Source organism: Sylvia atricapilla, chromosome 1, assembly GCF_009819655.1.
Source record: "Sylvia atricapilla isolate bSylAtr1 chromosome 1, bSylAtr1.pri, whole genome shotgun sequence".
NCBI classification, from domain to species: Eukaryota; Metazoa; Chordata; class Aves; order Passeriformes; family Sylviidae; genus Sylvia; species Sylvia atricapilla.
The window spans coordinates 64,419,180-64,436,037 of record NC_089140.1 but is presented as its reverse complement, the minus strand read 5'-3'; the positions used below and the strand labels follow the sequence as shown (position 1 = coordinate 64,436,037).

Below are 16,858 nucleotides of genomic sequence, written 5' to 3'. Positions count from 1 at the left end.
GGCTAAGCCTTATGAAACACATTTTTCCTGTTCCCCCTTTCATTTTGCTATAAGCAGTAAGTCTCTGTATTTGAAAAGTTTGTATTCTCTCTGTGCTATACAGAGAGAACCTTCAGAGAACCTTACATTATGATTTGTCTGAAACATGGAAACATCACCATCACTGTTCTTTAGGCAAGGAGCTGAGATATCAGGAGGCTGTAAATAATTTGTTTGAGGTCACAGAGGGAGGTTGCAAAAAACTGGTGACTTGACCCAGCTTTTCATGTTCAAAGTCTTACCCAATTCCTGAACTACAAGACCATTTGCCTTACAAGACCAGCTCTGCTGGTCTTCAGCTCTTCTGAATGTATGACTCTAGTTTTTTTTCTTAAGACAGGTGAGGCACAACTCCCCAAAACTACCCTGAGACAACAGATATGATATTCCAGTTTTGAATTCACCCTGCATTTCATTAACACTCATATTTCCCAGATTCAGGGAAGCTGACATTTGAATGTGCTTTCCTCTCCTGACCCATTTCCGTAATGCAGCAGTACTGAGTACCAGTGACAGCTGTGAACTCTAAGCAAGTTCAGAAGGTGAATTATGATCATGTCTTCCACTCACCTAATTATTTTCTGAATCACAACCAAACTGAAGGTGTTCTCAAAGGCAATGAATAAGTTAGAGGGAATTCCACTGCAAGTGTCTGAACTGCTGTCTGACTGCTGGAGGAATCAAACTCTTCTCAGCCTTTACTTTCCAAATGTGTAACATAGCAAACAGCATCTGGCCTTCAAAGGGATGACTTTTCAGTGCATTAACTCAGAACTACACACTACAGACATTTGGGAAAATCACCTGCTTATTCTTGAATAATTGTGCATTCCCTGTTCTCCTACCACTTATATGAAACGTGTAGGAATTTTAGATGAGCAACACATGCAAAATCAAGTCCTTTGGGGCTGTACATCACCTGAGGTGACCGACTCTATTCAGCCTAAACCCACACACATAGCCCAGTGTGTAGGATGCTTGTGTGGCTTGGTGACCAGCATAATTCTGCTGAAAGCCTGCTTCAGTCTGTATTTCTCTGAGATCTGATAGCACCTAGGCTGATTTGTGAACTCTGCTGGGAAAAGTAAAGCCTTGCATTTGGTTTCTACTCCCAGGAGTGCCAGGTGAGAAGTCAGACCTGCATCAGAATGACACAGAACAAGTAGGTCAGCAGTTTCATTGTATGCATCTTCTGTGTGCCTCTGTGTGAGTGTGTGTGTTTGTGCAGGCGTGAACTTGAGAAAATGGAAAACCATAGCACCGAGGCCTTAAGTTTCTGCTCTGCCTTCTTTAGGCAAAAGTCTCACTGACTATTTCATGTATAGTTGAAGAGAATCAAGGCTGTTTTGTCCTCATGTTGCAGTAAAACATGGGGCAACAATATGTGGAAATGGTAAAGAATTGCAGAATGAGTGGTTTTCTTCTAACAGTGAGTGAGGGCTTTGGCTAAAAATAAGAAGAATGGCGTTATTCTTTGTCATGTTTCATCTGCCCCAATTGCACTCTCTCTGCTTAGTGCCTGCCAAACTGATAGCTTGCTGAAGATTTAAAGAACCAGCACTCAGATTCCTGTAATAGCAGCCAGAATAGCTGAGGTTATCATCTCTTCTTCAGGCTTTCCTTCCCAGAACCTGCAAGAAGCAAGCATCTTCACCCCTACTCCTCTCATTCTCATGTCACAGGCACTGTCCTAAGCTGCTGCTTTGGCAGGTTGGGCAGCTTGAGTTGTTTACCAGTGCCATTGAAACACAGAGCATTTTGGAGGCAGCTGGACAGTAGGGGATTGCAGTGTGTCTGGCTGGGGATTATAATCTCTTCCAGGCAGGAGGAGTTTTGGAAATGTGGGCAGCCTGGAATGATTAGGCCGTTCTCCGGAGCAGCTGCAACTACAGGCAGGAGGCAAGGGAGACAAAGAAGTCCATCGCCCAGATAAGCAGTCTCAAACCGTGGGTCCGCCTTTGCCGCAGAGGAGCAGTGCCCCTGCAGGGGCTCTGGGGCCGAAGTCACCAGGCAGTGCCAGCCATTGTCCACGGCTGCCCTCTTAAGCCCTGCACGAGCCGGACCAAGCACCTTATCTGGCTTTTATAAGGAGCAAAGGGGGGAAAAAAGAAATCAAGAATGAAAAGCGGGTGGGGTTTGGTTTTGCTGGGGCAGCTGAAGCGGAGTGCCCCTGTGCCCCCCTTGAGCCGCAGCCGACGATGGAGAGCCGGGGAGGAGGGTTTGCAGCCCGCTGCCGGACAGTCCTTTGTGTGTACATCATTAATTCCGTGGGACGGGCTGCGCTGCCGCCCGTGTTGCCGTGTTCTCCCGGCCGGAGCACGGCGGAGCCGGGCTGTGCCCGCCATCCCGCGGCCCGGGGCGCTCCGGGGCCTGCGGGGACCGGGGAGGGCGTCAGGGAAGGGGATGCGGCGGGAGCGGGAAGCCGAGGGAGGCTCTGCCTCCGGGATGTTCGCAGGGGGCAAGGTAGCCAAAGGTGTGCCAGGCTCCGCCGTGCCGCCAAATGTGTCCGGCTCCCGCGGCTAAGGGAGCGGCTCGGAGCACGCTGAGCATCCTCCAGCCCAGCCCGGGGGACGGGTTAAGGAGCGGGGTCGCGGAGGGCAGGCAGCAAGGCTCAGGCAGCGCTTCTGCCTGCTCTGCCTCCCGCCTCCCCCTCTCCCCCAGCCCTCCCCTTCATCCCTGTTGTGTGTGGCAGCTAAACACCGAGGCGAGCGGGAGCGGATGGCGGATTGCACGCACGCCAGGCAGCCTGGGATGCTGGCTTTTCCTTCTGCCGGCTGCAGGCAGGGCTCGGTTTCAGACATGAGTGGAGAGAAACCTAAAAAGAAAGCTTTCTATCTAGTGAGGATGAAGCCTCTGAAGGAGCCCACCGGCACCACTAACAACAATGTCTCGTTTGTGATACAGTATCACATAGGCAAGGAGATCAAACACATTTGCAGCAACTGCAGTCGCGGGGAGGAAGCCCGTGACGGTGAGTGCTGAGATCCTGTGGGTGTAGGAGCGAGGCAGGGGAGCGCTTCTGCTTTGCTTGGGGGGTGCGCGGACATGTGTGCGCTCCCGTCGGAGCCTGGGATGCTCGGCTTGCTCCTCCACAGATCCCAGGGAAAGAGGAAAGGAGGCGCGGGAGGAATGCGCTGGGCATTGATTCAGCCTGTCGTCGATCAGGGAGATGCCAAAAGGGACAGGTCCCTTCATTTGCCACAGAAGCTTTATGCTAACAGTTAAGGCAGTGCTAACAGTTAACTCTTCTCTTTTTTTTTTTACGTTCCCTTTTCTCCCCAGTTGCTATAGAAATTGCTTGTTTGTATTGATTGTGTTTTGTTCCCATTCCTGAGAATTTTAGATCAGGGTTTTTCGCCTTGATACATCAACTTTTTCCTTGTCGTGCTGCAATAGAGTTTGCTTGACTCAGCTGAGTATCTGGAAGGTCTGGTTTATCAGGAATACCACTAGTGTGGCTGTCGTGCTGTCAAATGCATGGGGGAAATTGTATTTTTATTGGGATTAATATAGTGCTCTTCAGACAACTGTTCTTATCCCTTCCCCCTCTCCTTTCGGGACTGAGCAAACCTCTAGAGGGTATTCAGAGAGTGACGGTGTAATCAATCACAGGTGTTGCTACAGGTAAGCGTATGCTTTTTATGTTTCTAGGAATGCAAATGTTTGAAGGCAACAATGACAAATTCTTTGGGTTTTGCCAAAGTCAGCAATTAGGAGAAGCTGAGACCTAGGAGCAGCATGCAAGCTTTCAGGCAAAAAATAGCCTCCCAGATGTTACTCCACATTCTTGTTCAATGTTGTATTACTTTGCTTTGCTATGTGGATTTGCATGTTATTTAGGACTGAAGGCACTCGACTTAGGTTCCTATTAACTGATGTGGTATACAGATCTCATTTTCTGAAGGTCAGGGAAAGACTTTTTTTGATGATAGATATGAATTTGAAAGCTCAGGTTCTTAGTAGTTGTTAACACTTCATTTTTCAGCTTTTGTTATGAAGGTTAGTGTTATTACTATTATTAATAGTAATATTTTAATTAACCGACTTTGCTTTCGTTTGCTCTATGCAAAGGAATAAAATATTATTTGGGATCTCGTGGTTCTTTGTCAACCACAGGTCTGCAGTTTAACAAAGTAACCGTGGTTATTGCTAATGTCTCTTCAGAATTAGTATCCTGCTAGTGTGATTATAGTTTCTTTGATTAAAAAGCAGCTAAAGCTGAACAGAATTGCTTTTGATGAAAAGGGAGAAGATAGCCTGAGAAGCCTGGAAACCCACAAGGGGTTAAGCACTCTTTCTGCTTATGCCACAACAGCTGAGGGAAGAATCTGGTGAATGCTATGTAAATTGTTGAGTGTTTCCTTTCCTGGTATGTGCTGCTACTGACAGCAAGCCCCGTACATATTAAAGGAAGGGCTATGTCCAGCAGTAGTAGTTACTTTACAGTGTTGGTGTAGTTTATTTATCCTTAAAAGCAAATTAAGCCATTTATAAAAATGTGCTTTCCCAGATTAATTGAATTGACCTTAAACTTAAAAACATCAACATCTTTTGCTGGGGTTTCTTTGGAGCCTTGTACTTGAAATCTTAGCACAGTACAAAAAGAATATGCTTTCTTCCCTTTTAAGGCACACGTGTACACATGGATGCATATGAATGTATAACTCCAGTTACTTCTACCTCTTAGCAGACTAATAGGTTTGTATTTTAGGGATTTGCTTCCTTTTCTATGTTTGGTTATTTAGCTTCAAACCATTGGATACTCTGAGGGCAGGGTATGCCTCTTGGCAGGAGATAATCTAGGAAAGCAAAGAATAGAGCAGAGAGGCTCTCAGGCAGCGGGCTTCCAGAGCATGTCATCAGTCTGGTTTTGCCCCCTCTTTCTGTGGGGTAGGATGTAAAAAGTAACTAATACCAGTACAGCCTCCATCTTTTCTTCCCCACCAGCATGCACAGCTGTGAGTTTCTTTCAGAAAGTAAAGAAACTGTAGTCCCAGCTATGCTGCCTGGGGACACTCATTGATTTGACTCTGACATATTTTTTAGCATTGAAAAATACCAGGGTTGTTGTTTTGTTTTCTGGTGAATACCAATTCTAGACCTTTTGTTGTTTGGAGGGAAAGGATGATATAATGAACTGAAATTATGTGGTGATCATATTAGACAGATCAGGTAAAAATCTGTGACCAGCTCAGATACAGAGAAACCTGTCGGGATCTCAAGATGTCTGTGCATCCTCACAGTTGCACAGACTAAAGAGCACTTAGAAAGGGGACCACTTACTACTTTTTATAAGGGAAATGCACAGCACTTTGCAATGTGAGCACCCCCACCCTCCTATTCAAATTATATATAGTTTATATATGGTCTTGCAGGCCTGTAGGTGCTCTCATGTACCCAAAAGTCCTGTGTGGATCTAAGCAACTATTGTATTTGTTGGAACCATGTACAAAGACTAGGGTTCAGTCCCTGTGGTATAGGCAGATCAGTTGGATACATTGATTTAATGCTGAAATATCTTTCTAATCCAGTTATGATTCCTGGATTCTAGTCATTATCTTCCTCTACATTTTCATTGTTCTACTACCCTAGGAGAATTAAAATTTATGTTGAAACTGAGTGAAATCATTCAAAGACCACCAGCAAATCTAGCAAAAGTCATGACTAGGAGAATACTAAAAGAGATAGCCACGAGACTGAAGGAAAAGATGGAAGCAATACTGAGTCATACAATATCTTGGAAGGGAGGTCATGTAATTTGGAGAGCATTTTGGTGAGGTAAAAAATAAGAAGTCAGGAGGTCAAAGAGAAGCAGGAGGCTACAGTAATAAGATAGACATGGAAGATGCTTTAGTCATTAGACTGAAAATAATTGATATATTTAATGCTATTTTAGTTTCAAAATAGAGACGTCTATTTTGAGAGACGTTTCAAACAAGAGAAGTCTATAAAAGCACCAATATGGAAAGGTTGGGTGACAGAATAGCAGAAACAGTGTTGAAAATGAAGTGGTGAAGCTGTATGTGAGGGAAGAATGAGATATTCAGGACAGGATGCCAGAGAGGCAATCAGACATGGTGGACTGAACCGAGAGGGAGAGGTCAAGTGAAGAGAGAAATGAGTCACCTCCAGGAATACAGGAGCAATCAGGGCTGAGCTCTGATGAAAGCTGAGGGCTGTGAGGGAGGTGTTGGGAGAAGCAGAATGGTGAAGAGTTGCAAAAGTCCCAGAAAAAACATACAATAATTGAGGAAACAGTGTAAGTTGTTCCGGAATCATGAAGAGGAATGAAAATGCTTTCTGAATGTAAATGTAAATGTATAAATGAAAAGTGACTGATAGTCCAGTAGAGCAGAAGGAGTTAGAACTACAAGAGATCAAGGTGCACTGCAATGCTAGACATCTCCTGGTTTGCACAGAGCACTTTTCAGTGTGCTGATTTTGGTGGTCTCTATGAGGGCTGTGATAGTGCTGGGGCATAGCAGATGACATGACTGATGAACAGTAGTCAGAGAAACAAGTAAAGAAAGAGGCTTGGCTGGTTTTTATTTATTTTATACTGAAAACTGACTGCGAATTTGTGTCCTTCTGAATTTTGAGCCTGGCTCTGGAACATGCTCTAGACACATCTCTACTTCAGTGTGGCTGGAAAGAACTGTAGAAACTTCAATGACACCCAGAGATGACCTAACAGAAAGAGTGGAACAATTGAAGTGGGATACTTTCGATTTTTATGCAGAGGATCTGACAAGAAAACTTAAGTGGAAAGCAGTTAACTTAAGGGTGTATTGGAAGAGAAGGAATTCACAGAGCAAAGTGGGGTTTTATCACTGACAAATGGGGGTTCTCAGTTCAAGGGTTCTCTGCAGAGTATCTCTGGGCAGCTTCAGGCATGTCTATCATGTATCACTCTGTACCCAAGCTCCTTGTCTGTAAAATGGAGATAGTGGGACTTCCTTCCACTTGCTTGCTGGTCTGTAAACAGGTTATGAGTCCTTTAGTGGAGAGGGAGAGGAAAGGACTGTCTCTTGCCATTTGCATTCCTAGTACCAAGGACTGTGGGGCTCGAGGTTTTTAGAGTCTTTAGGTTCAAGTGTAGTGAAAGTATGAATAATATTAAGAATGAACATACTGAAAGGTTTCATTCAGAGCTGATATTCAATCTATTTATTATGTGCTCCTATACTTCACTGTTTTGCTATTTAAGCAGAAATTATCCTAAGATTTTACATATGCATGAAAATCAGCGTGCACTGAGATAGTGTTGCTGTAGGAATTCCAAGACTTTCTTTTCTGCCGCTGCCCATCTTCTTGAGCTTCTAGATAAATATCTTTTCCAAATAGAAAAGAGGAGGGTTGTGTATGGGGGCTTGTGCATGTGTGTGTATGCATGTGTGATTCTCACCTGGAACTGAAGATTTATTTCTTTTAGTTGGGAACTTTGAGAACATTTACTTTATCATCACTTCAATGATTGTCTCTGAGGTGATTGTATTGCTTCCCACAAAAGCAATTACTAAATTAAATAGTTATCTTCTAGACAAACTGTAAGCCCTGCAAGAGCTGTGTCTAGGAATAAGTTTTACTTCACTAATTCTCACATTATTTCAGACAGTAACTGCTCTTCCATTACCATCTGCAGAGTGAGCCCGGTATGTTGCTATGGGGCATTGCAGTCTTTTACAGTGGTACCTGTCAAAAATCATAAAATATTTTGGAGCAAAAAAATTAGATTGCATAGAATGGAAAGGTAGGTAAAAAACAGTACCTGGTCCTGTTGTGAAGCGTGGGAAGCTGAAAAACATGTTTGAGGTTTGAACAGCTGATACAATTATGCAATGTGTGTCTTTACTCCCTGAGGGATAGTTAACGTAAAGAAAGAGGCAAATGGGGGAAAGGCATAGGCTTTCATTGCAGAGTGAAATATGTCTCCTTTGCAGAACAGATCAGAACCAAATCGCTTTCTTTTTGTCAGTTGAACTCTGTAGTATTTGATTTGGGTGAACATAGTAGTATGCTAGAGAAAGTTGAGGAGATCAAGCACAGATGCTCCACATCTCAACAGGTAGCTGGGAAGCTGCGTGGCCCACTTTGCTTCCACCAGCATCACTTTCTGCTCTGGAAGATATAAGCCCTTGGTGTTTTGCTGGCTGAGAATAAAAGTGCCTTCTAAGAGGAAGGTGTGATGCCTACTCATGATGACTTCCAGATGGCAAAATCTCAAGGCAGCCAGGACATGATCTTTTACCTTTCCTTTACCAAGGAGCGGAGGGGGCAAAGTCCCAGTGCTGTGCTCCAGTCACTTTGTCTTGCCCGTTGGGGACTGACAAAAACTCGTCAGTTACCTACAAGTATGACCTGAGGTTGGAGACTAACAGGGATCTGTTAATGCTGCTGTGGATGGGCATAGCCTGCAGGCAGGGAGGAGAGTGGGGAGGAAGAGAAGAGGAACAAAAAGGTCAGTTTGGGCTGTAAGAGGGCTTCCCTCTGGCTTACACTTTTGCCAGGACTAGCAAATGCGAGTGGCTGACCTGTGGTATGTGAGACTTTCCTTAAACACTGGAAATCCTTTCAGCTGGCTAACCTGCAGCTGAAGAAAAGGGATGGCGCAGGATAGGAAGAAACAATTATGTCCCAAAATGAGGCTGAAGAAATACCGCAAAGCCTGGAGTAGATCATTAACTGCTCACATGCATCTGTGATTAATTCGTATCCTGTTAAACTGCCTGTAGCAAAAGCTGCTGGCCACAAAATAAGCCAATTGCGTACCATTCCAGGTGACACTGTGCTGGCAATAGGAAATTCATGGCCAAGTTCGCATGGGCTGTCACCCAGCAGAGCTCCAGGTTTACTTTGAAGTGCCCTGGAAGATGTCTTGTCCAAAATTGCAATATAATTTACATTATTAACAGAAACTGTAGGAAAAATATAGGTAGTAAGCAAGTTCTTCACTTTGGTAAATTAGATAGTATGAGGAGAAAAAGTGTACAGAAGATCGGGTCAAGCTTATGCAAGCAGATGACTAAGTTCTTTGTTTTGCAGTGAAAACTCCTGTGTCCTTATGGAGGAAATGTTTGCCACCTCTTCTGGGAACTCTATATATATGTGTTGTTCATTTGAGGAGTTTTGGGAACAAAACCAACAAAGATGATCATGATGGTTCAGCACCCCCTCATTTTTATTAGACATTGCTGACATAGTGACACGGATAAGAGGACGCCTCAGTTCTTCGGGTCTTTAGAGAACAGACAGCTTGTCTGTTTCAGTTCTATCTCCTTTTATTGTCTTCTCCCCTTTCTAATACTGTAAGTTGTCATCTTTTGATAGCATTTCACTGCCCTGCTTTCTATCTGAGAACCAAGTTTAAAATCTTGATATTTGTAAGCTTCTTAAATGCAAAGATTGGGGCAACACCAAATACACAATAAAAAATCATTTCCTTGTGGGAATTTCAAAAAAGCAGTTAAAATGCCATCAAGTATCATGAAAGCAATACAGTGGTTTTCCTGTATTTAACAGTAATTATATGCTCTGAGTATTTGTTGCCATCTTGATTAGTATGCCTGGTTTTGATTCTTCTGTGTCAAGTTACAAACATCAAAAATATAATACAGAACTATTTGATAAACCATAAAAGGCCACAGATTTTCCATGTGTAAAGTGTAAGAGGCAGCTTGTAGCAAAAGGACAAGATGTGGATGGTGGCTTGGATCATGGAGGGGCGTGTTCTTGTTGCATGCTGTTATTACCAGAGCACTTCAAACCACCTGGTATCAACCTGGCTGAATAAGTTTGGCTTTCTGTGCCTTTTTTACATCCACCACCCCTATGTCCTGTTCTATTCTTTGGTCCCTGCCCAGGTGGGCAGCTGGATTCCATTTCTGTCTTTTGTATTTTCTTCTTCTCTTACTTGGTTAGAGGTGTTTCTCTTAGAGGATGATTTGTTCATTTAGCTTCTTAGTTTTTTGAAACTTGCAATCCTTTAGAAGAAAATGAGATAGATGGAAGTACTTCACTTTACAACCATTACTGGAATTTTATTCATTAATTTTGTCGCTACAGCAGAGAAATACTGGGTATATAGGGAAGAGATCAGAAGACTCAGTATTCTGCCATGTGATGTCCCTTTCCTTCTTCTCTTTTTTTTTTTTTTTTCCCCTTTTTTTTCCTGTATATGTCACGTCATTAAAAGGAGCAGAGTTCATTTATGGGCTCCTTGATTAAGGAGTAAAACCTATCCTTTGAGTGTACTGTTGTGTTTATGACATTTTCATTCATTTCTGCTCCCTCAGCAGAGGAAGTAGGCTTTCTGCATCAAATTTTGTATTGTAAGATTTTGTTTCTTGATCTATTTCAGTGAGTGGTAGTAAATGCACAGCTATTCCTTTGTGTATCCTCCAAGATCTTCTTGTTTGTAATCAGACAATACCCAATTTGACTTCCTGTTGTTGACACCTCACTCAGCCCACAATTAGCCAGACTCTAATTTCAAGAGCACAGCATAAGTATCTGCAGTACCGTCTTGCTAACAGTCTGCCAGGATGTCTAAGATTAATTGGATATATTTGTAGTCTCTTTAATGGATCACGCCAGGTCTCACGCACTGCCCCAAATCCATTAGCCAAACCCCAGCGTTGGGGGGCTGGTATCACTGAAGGGCAGCACCAGAGTGTCCAGCGGTTAAGCCAGCTTTGTGTGTTTCAGTGGCTTTCTTAGAAACTGGACGGTGCTGTGATGTTTGCCATTATCTAAATGAGCGCAGCAAAGCTGCAAAGGGGTAAAGTCGGGACGCACTTGGAGGCCCTGTTTTTCCTTTGTGACTTTGATTTGCACGCTTCTCAGAAAATAATGATGTTCTTGCCATCCCTGTGAGGTGGAAAACTGTCCTCTTGCTGGTTTTTTGCTCTTGTGAAGTGACGTGGGTCTGTTGCTTTTAGTCTCCTTGTCTCAGAAAGGATTGGGTGGAGAGGAATAAGATATTGTTTGATCATGTCACTGTCATCTCTCTGACTTTTTGGCTTTGGGTTGAGCTTACTGAAGATGAGGCAAATCTAGCAGAGCCTTTGCCTTTGGATGAGACTCTTAGGTTCAAAAGATGAGTTATTTCTGTTGCTCTGAGAAACAGTGAGCACATGGTATAATTTAAATCAAAGATAAAATTGACCACTATAAAATCGCCTGCTGCAGCTTCTTTGGAACCACTAGACATAGCATTCTGCCTTGGTAATGTGCAGGCTACCCTCCCTGAAGCATGTCCAAAATCACGGTGCCCATCAGCCAACATTAAGTGTGCTGTTGAGAGAGCTTTCATGGACAAGCAGCATTCCTCCCTGAAAGGAAGCTCTGCATCCCAAGTGAGAGAAACCACAAATGAGAGATGGACAGACCTGACTGACAGCCTCTGCGTATTTCCTCTGCATAGACAGTGGAAATTTTTAAGGTCTGAAGATATGACTCAGGAATAAAAGACAAACATTTCCCCAGCCTGCTCCAATCCCCCCCCACCCCCACCCCCTACACACACACACTTCCCCCAAAAATAAAATTGTGCCCAAAATGTCCAAAGAGAAGAGGAGGGCAGGTTTCTGCATATTTATGTTTCATAGTGTGGTAGTCAGTACATAAACTCGGGCAAGAGACCTGCATGCTCCAAGCTCTTGGTTTGTGTAGCTTGATTTGTTATTACTGTGCCCATTTCTTTGCCCCTAACCAGAAGTGTTCAGTCTCCATGACTTACTGAATCTCTGAATCCCAGGGGTTGCAATTTAGGATGTACAGCCTCTTGTGCAGGGAGAGCCCAGAGTATATATTGATTGGATCATTTTGAAAAGGATGTAAGGTGTACTTCAAATCTTCCTTTTCCTTCCTCCTGCCCTGAGCTGTGCAGCCCAAGGCTAGGATGATAGGTTTAGTGTTGCAGTTCAGTGGACACCCTCCCCTATCAGTGCTTAGGAGAAGAATCTTGCCCTCTGTCATCTTTTGTGCAACATCTTTCAGGCCATTAGTCTAATGGCTTTGTGCAATAGAACTGCAGGGAATAAAATTAAAATGGATCCAATTGTTTAATTTATCTTGGGAGATTTAGGTAGCAGAGAATGAATTTTATTCCACCTTGCCTCCTAAGAGAAGTTGATTATCTGTTTGAAAAAAAAAAAAAAAAAACAAAAAAAACAAAGACTATTGTTATTTTAAATCTTCTGGAAGCACAGGAGTGTAATGATGGAGAAATACTGAGACTATCAAGTCATGGCAAGAAGTGAGAGTCTAAGTTTTATTAGAAATTTTGATAACTATTTTTTGTCTTCAGTTGTAGGCTAAGTTGTCTTCAGTTGTTCAGCTGCAACACAATTAGGCTTATCTTGGTGTTAGTTATCCTTTTAATACAGATTCAAGAATAAGAAGGTTCAAGATGAAAATATTGATAAGCAAACTTGAATGCATTTGAGATCTTAGGATAAATAACTAGAATACTCATTAACTACATTCTGACAAATGAGCCAGGCCTGGAAATGTCACTATGGTCTATTGCATCCACAGTCTATGCATTAGCAAGTTTCTCCAAAGTATTGATGATGCATATATTTATATCCATATGGACTGTAGACATATCAGCAGTCCATGTGATAAGGATTATGGCGCCAGCTTTATCTCTCTTTACCCCATGCATTGGGTGCAGTTACTTTTACATTTCCAATATTCTGATACTATCTGAAACTGTATGTGTGCAGCTCCAATGTTATTTTCAGCATGGAGACTCTATCAACCTTGCTATTGGTAAAGCAAATAAATAAATAAAATAAATAGAAATGTTATTTCTTCTGTATCATCTGAAATTGAACTCATATAAAGGGTATGTGTGTCATGCTGCTGTAGTGCTTTATAGAATCTTATCTTTCACATTTGACTTTCCAAGCTGCTTAAAATGTCAACACTGATAAAAGTTCAGATGCACAGACTGAACAGTCAGTAGTGTAAGTGCACAGACACGTGGGTGGATGGGTGGATGGACGGATGGATAGACAGTGGAGGCTATTTGAACCAGAAGTTAAGCCACAATTTGAAAGACCCCATCCATCTCCTCCCATACACCAGGCAAAACAGGATGCTTTCCTTATGCTAGCATACTGGTTTTATTGGATGAATAGTTTTGAAATTTGGGTTCACCCTGAAGGGAAAGCCAGGTGCAGAGACTTGTGTGGAACTTTGCCTGTTTAAATCTAAATTGCACCCTGTTGAGAAGTAGAGGAGTGAGATGAGTAAAGCTTTCATTAATATTCACAACCCCAAAATAATTGTCTGCAGGCTTATAGTCGTGAGGGTGAGAAGCTGTCTTCCAGCAATCTGCTGTGGCACTTAAGACAGAATGTGCTGCCTGCTCCAGCATCTGAATAGAGAAGAGCAGTTTCTGACTATCTGCTCTCTGTAGCTGCCAAACTTGGGCTCCTCTAGCAGCCATTGAAGACAATTAGATGTGATAACTAAATGATAAAGGAAGGAGGCACTCATGAGGCTCAGCTATGTAGCTTCCTCTCCTTCAAAGAAAGTCCACCCCCTAAGTCACATGCATTAGCAAGCTAGAACTTGGGAGGTGTTTCCTTCTTTCTTTCTTGTGTGTCTCATTTAAATAAAGACAGCATTTTCCCTGCTGTCCCATTTGACTCTAGTTACTAATGTGCATTTGGTTTTCTATGTGTTTTAGTCATCTGAGTCAAATGCCACTTTCCTTGTGAACTCAGTGTGCTCGTGCTGAGCATAGAAATCCATGAGCCTAAAAGAAAATAGGGAGATCGTGTAGTTCCAGTGAACTGATGCTTCTTTCTCTTATTCATCTCAAGTTGGCAGAACAGCCAGTTCACTAAACATCAAGACAGTCACCAGTTCATTAATACATTTGCTGGCATTGCATAGAGGCTCAAGAAGGACACTTTTTGGTGATATTTTTCTTTGGGGTTGTTTTCATTTGTTTTTCATTTTGTCAGCTTTCTTTGGCCATTGGGCCCAGTGAGATAAATAAACTTATAAAAATACAGACGTGTATAAAGATGGGCATTACTTGCAGAATTCAGCAGCTCTGAGCTAGTGCACCTGTTCCCTGTGCTTACCAAGCAAACGGTGTTCTTCACTTGCTATGATTAGAATAGTTCAGATTGTTGCTTTATGATTGCATGTAGACCAGGTTCCATTTTTATATGTTTGTGTGTTAGTACCTGCAGTACCTGTTTTGTTTCTTGTTTTCTCCCTTTTTAACTAAATACTTGGGAATTTTTTCAATCTGAACACCACCATAAGCCTTCTTAAACTGGATGTACTCAGCCCGATGTTGTGGTTCAAGACAATCTCTGACAGTCTCATTTAAAAAAGTGCTGTTTAACTAAAGAGATTTTTGAACATTAGGTTTGTGGGGGAAATACTCCTGCTCAGTTGGAAGAGCATATGACGTTTGACTTGACAGAAAAGGATTTGTGATACTTGTAGGATGTCATGTAGATACTTCTCCTAAAGGAGAAAAGTACTTAAAATTGAGAACCTGTTCCCCATAGGTTATATAGAAAGAGGCAGTTTATATTGCCAAGAAAGGCTTATGTTGTACTTGTTGATGTTTGCCGTTTTGCTTTGGTGGTTTTTGGTTTGTTGTTTTTTGGGTTTTTGTTTTTTTTTTTTTTTATCATCTGCTTGGTAACAGAATACTGATGATTTTGAAAGGACACTTTCAGCATGTAGGCAAAACAGATTTCATCATTTTGTTGCTTTGTTCAGTACCAGCCCTTTGTTTTAATTGTAAGAAATGTCAGGGTTTGGTTGAATTTCATCCTTCTTCTGGGTTGAAATGAAATATTGTGCAGATGCCTATCACAGTTACCTTCATGATGGTGAAAATAAACTTTGCTGCCAATTTCACAGCCAAGTGACTCTGTATATGCACATCCCAGTGCGCTGCTGAATGCTCTGCTTGCACTTGCAGCTCTCAACATGCCACTGGTTCCTCTCTCAAACACCACAGAAAGGCATCATTCCCATCAATACAGTGGAAAGCACTCAGTCACACACCATGTCTTAATGTCTTTGCCAATTTCTTTAAGGTAAATTTTAGCATTCTGGAACAACCCTTTAGCAGTTTTGCCCAGTCACTAGATGGTTTGGCTAAAGTAATTTGACTCCTTGTGACCTTTGTCGTTCACTCTGCTACAATCAGGATTTCATTCATTTCTTTCTGCTAGCATTATTTTGGAGCTTAAAGCATCTGGAAGTATTTCAGAGATTTTTCTATGATCATGTTTCTTGGTTCCCTGTAGTATCTTTTTCCTTAGCACTGATCTAAACCCATTGTCATTTTTTGAGCTATTTCTGATTGCTGGACTTGGAATAATTCATGAGCTTGAAGAAACTTGCATAGGTCCTTCCTTTGATTGTAACATTTCTTAGGTAGATATAACAGTTTGATTACCTGATGGGTACCATCTTTTTTTTCAAGGCAGCAGCAGCAGCTTTTTAGAAACCAGAGATTTTCCTATAAATCTATTGAGCAAGAGCAATATTCTGCACATCTCAGCAACCATGAAACACCCTAGAATTAATGCTAAAGAAGATGTTGGGAAAAAAGTGAAATCATTGCTATGAAAAACACACAGAAATACTCTGTGTATTTTAGCCAGCAACTTGCCATGCTTTATTCATGACCTTAAAGGAGTTGTGGATGTTTTTGTCCCCTTTGAGTATATCTTTGAAACTCAAGCCTCTACTGAAGGGTCGTAAACAGGTATTTTACCACAGCTGAGGGTCTAAACTAACTATCATTTGAATAAACAAAAAAATTCTCATCATCATGATCATCAGCAAGGACCATAGGTACTGCTGCACTTAGGTACTCAAAGCAAAAGTGTTTAGTACTTATTGTAACTTCCTGAACATGGATACAGACTGTCTCCTTTCAGAGTCCAATGAAACATATTTTTTCTGCTAGGCTGTTACTGAGGGAGGTTTTTAAACTCGTATTTAGGCTCATTATCAATGTGCCATTTGGTATAATTACTCTTTTCCTGTTGGCCAACTTCCTATTAACTTTTTGAAAGAACAGAAACATAGTTTCTTTTTCCTAAGGGGAGGAATACAGAGTTTACCAGGGAATGGTTTGAACTTTCTAGCTCTTAAATTCGGTGCTTTTTTCCTCTTCTCCCAGACATTACAGTAATTAAAAACTCAATTTTTTATCTTTATGATGATAGTGGTGAGGTGGTACCATTGTATTTAGGAAATTTAATGTCTGCAATGCCATTTTCTGAATAGGATTACTTTTAATAAGAGGACACACCTCTCTCAGGTTTCTGAAAAATATAAAGATATGCCTTCTAAAGCACACATTTTTAGTAAAATAAAGTTAAAATATTGGGTATTCCTACTTTGGAAAACATCAAAAGAAAAAGATCAGAAATTGTTTAGTCCATCAGAAATTCCCTAAGAAATTTAGAAGTATTCATATATCTTTTTCTGGGATTTCTCAAAATAAACAGCTAGCCTTTTGCACTAGTATTTTATTTTTAGAAAGGTGGAGGACTTCCCTGATTTCCAGTGAGGACTGGTAGAGCCAAGGTGCTCTGCTATGAGCAACTGTGTCTTCCTCTGTCCACGTGGCAATTAGGAAAATTGTCACCCATTAAGAGAAGCCTAGCAAAATGTGAGCAACAGACCCATGGGCTTTTCTGGACTTGATCCTTTTCTTGGATTGCTTTGTGTTTTGCAGCAGAGTAGAATTTGTAATTTGGGCTGGTTTAAGAGAGAAATCCAACCATGAAAATGTAATCATTACCAGCTCCTTCAAGAA

At 41.9% G+C, this 16,858-nt stretch overlaps 1 protein-coding gene across 8 annotated transcripts in view; it reads left to right on the top strand.

Annotated features, from left to right (window-relative positions):
• PHACTR1 (phosphatase and actin regulator 1) overlaps positions 1-16,858 on the top strand; it is a 303,804-nt gene that overhangs the window by 156,549 nt on the left and 130,397 nt on the right. The window contains exon 1 of one of the 8 annotated variants that reach the window (XM_066324459.1): positions 2,758-3,010. The exons of the other annotated variants lie outside the window; for them this stretch is intronic. Coding sequence (XP_066180556.1) covers positions 2,758-3,010 — 253 coding nt within the window. Of the gene's footprint in view, positions 1-2,757; positions 3,011-16,858 lie in introns of those variants that run through there. 8 annotated transcript variants of the gene reach the window in all.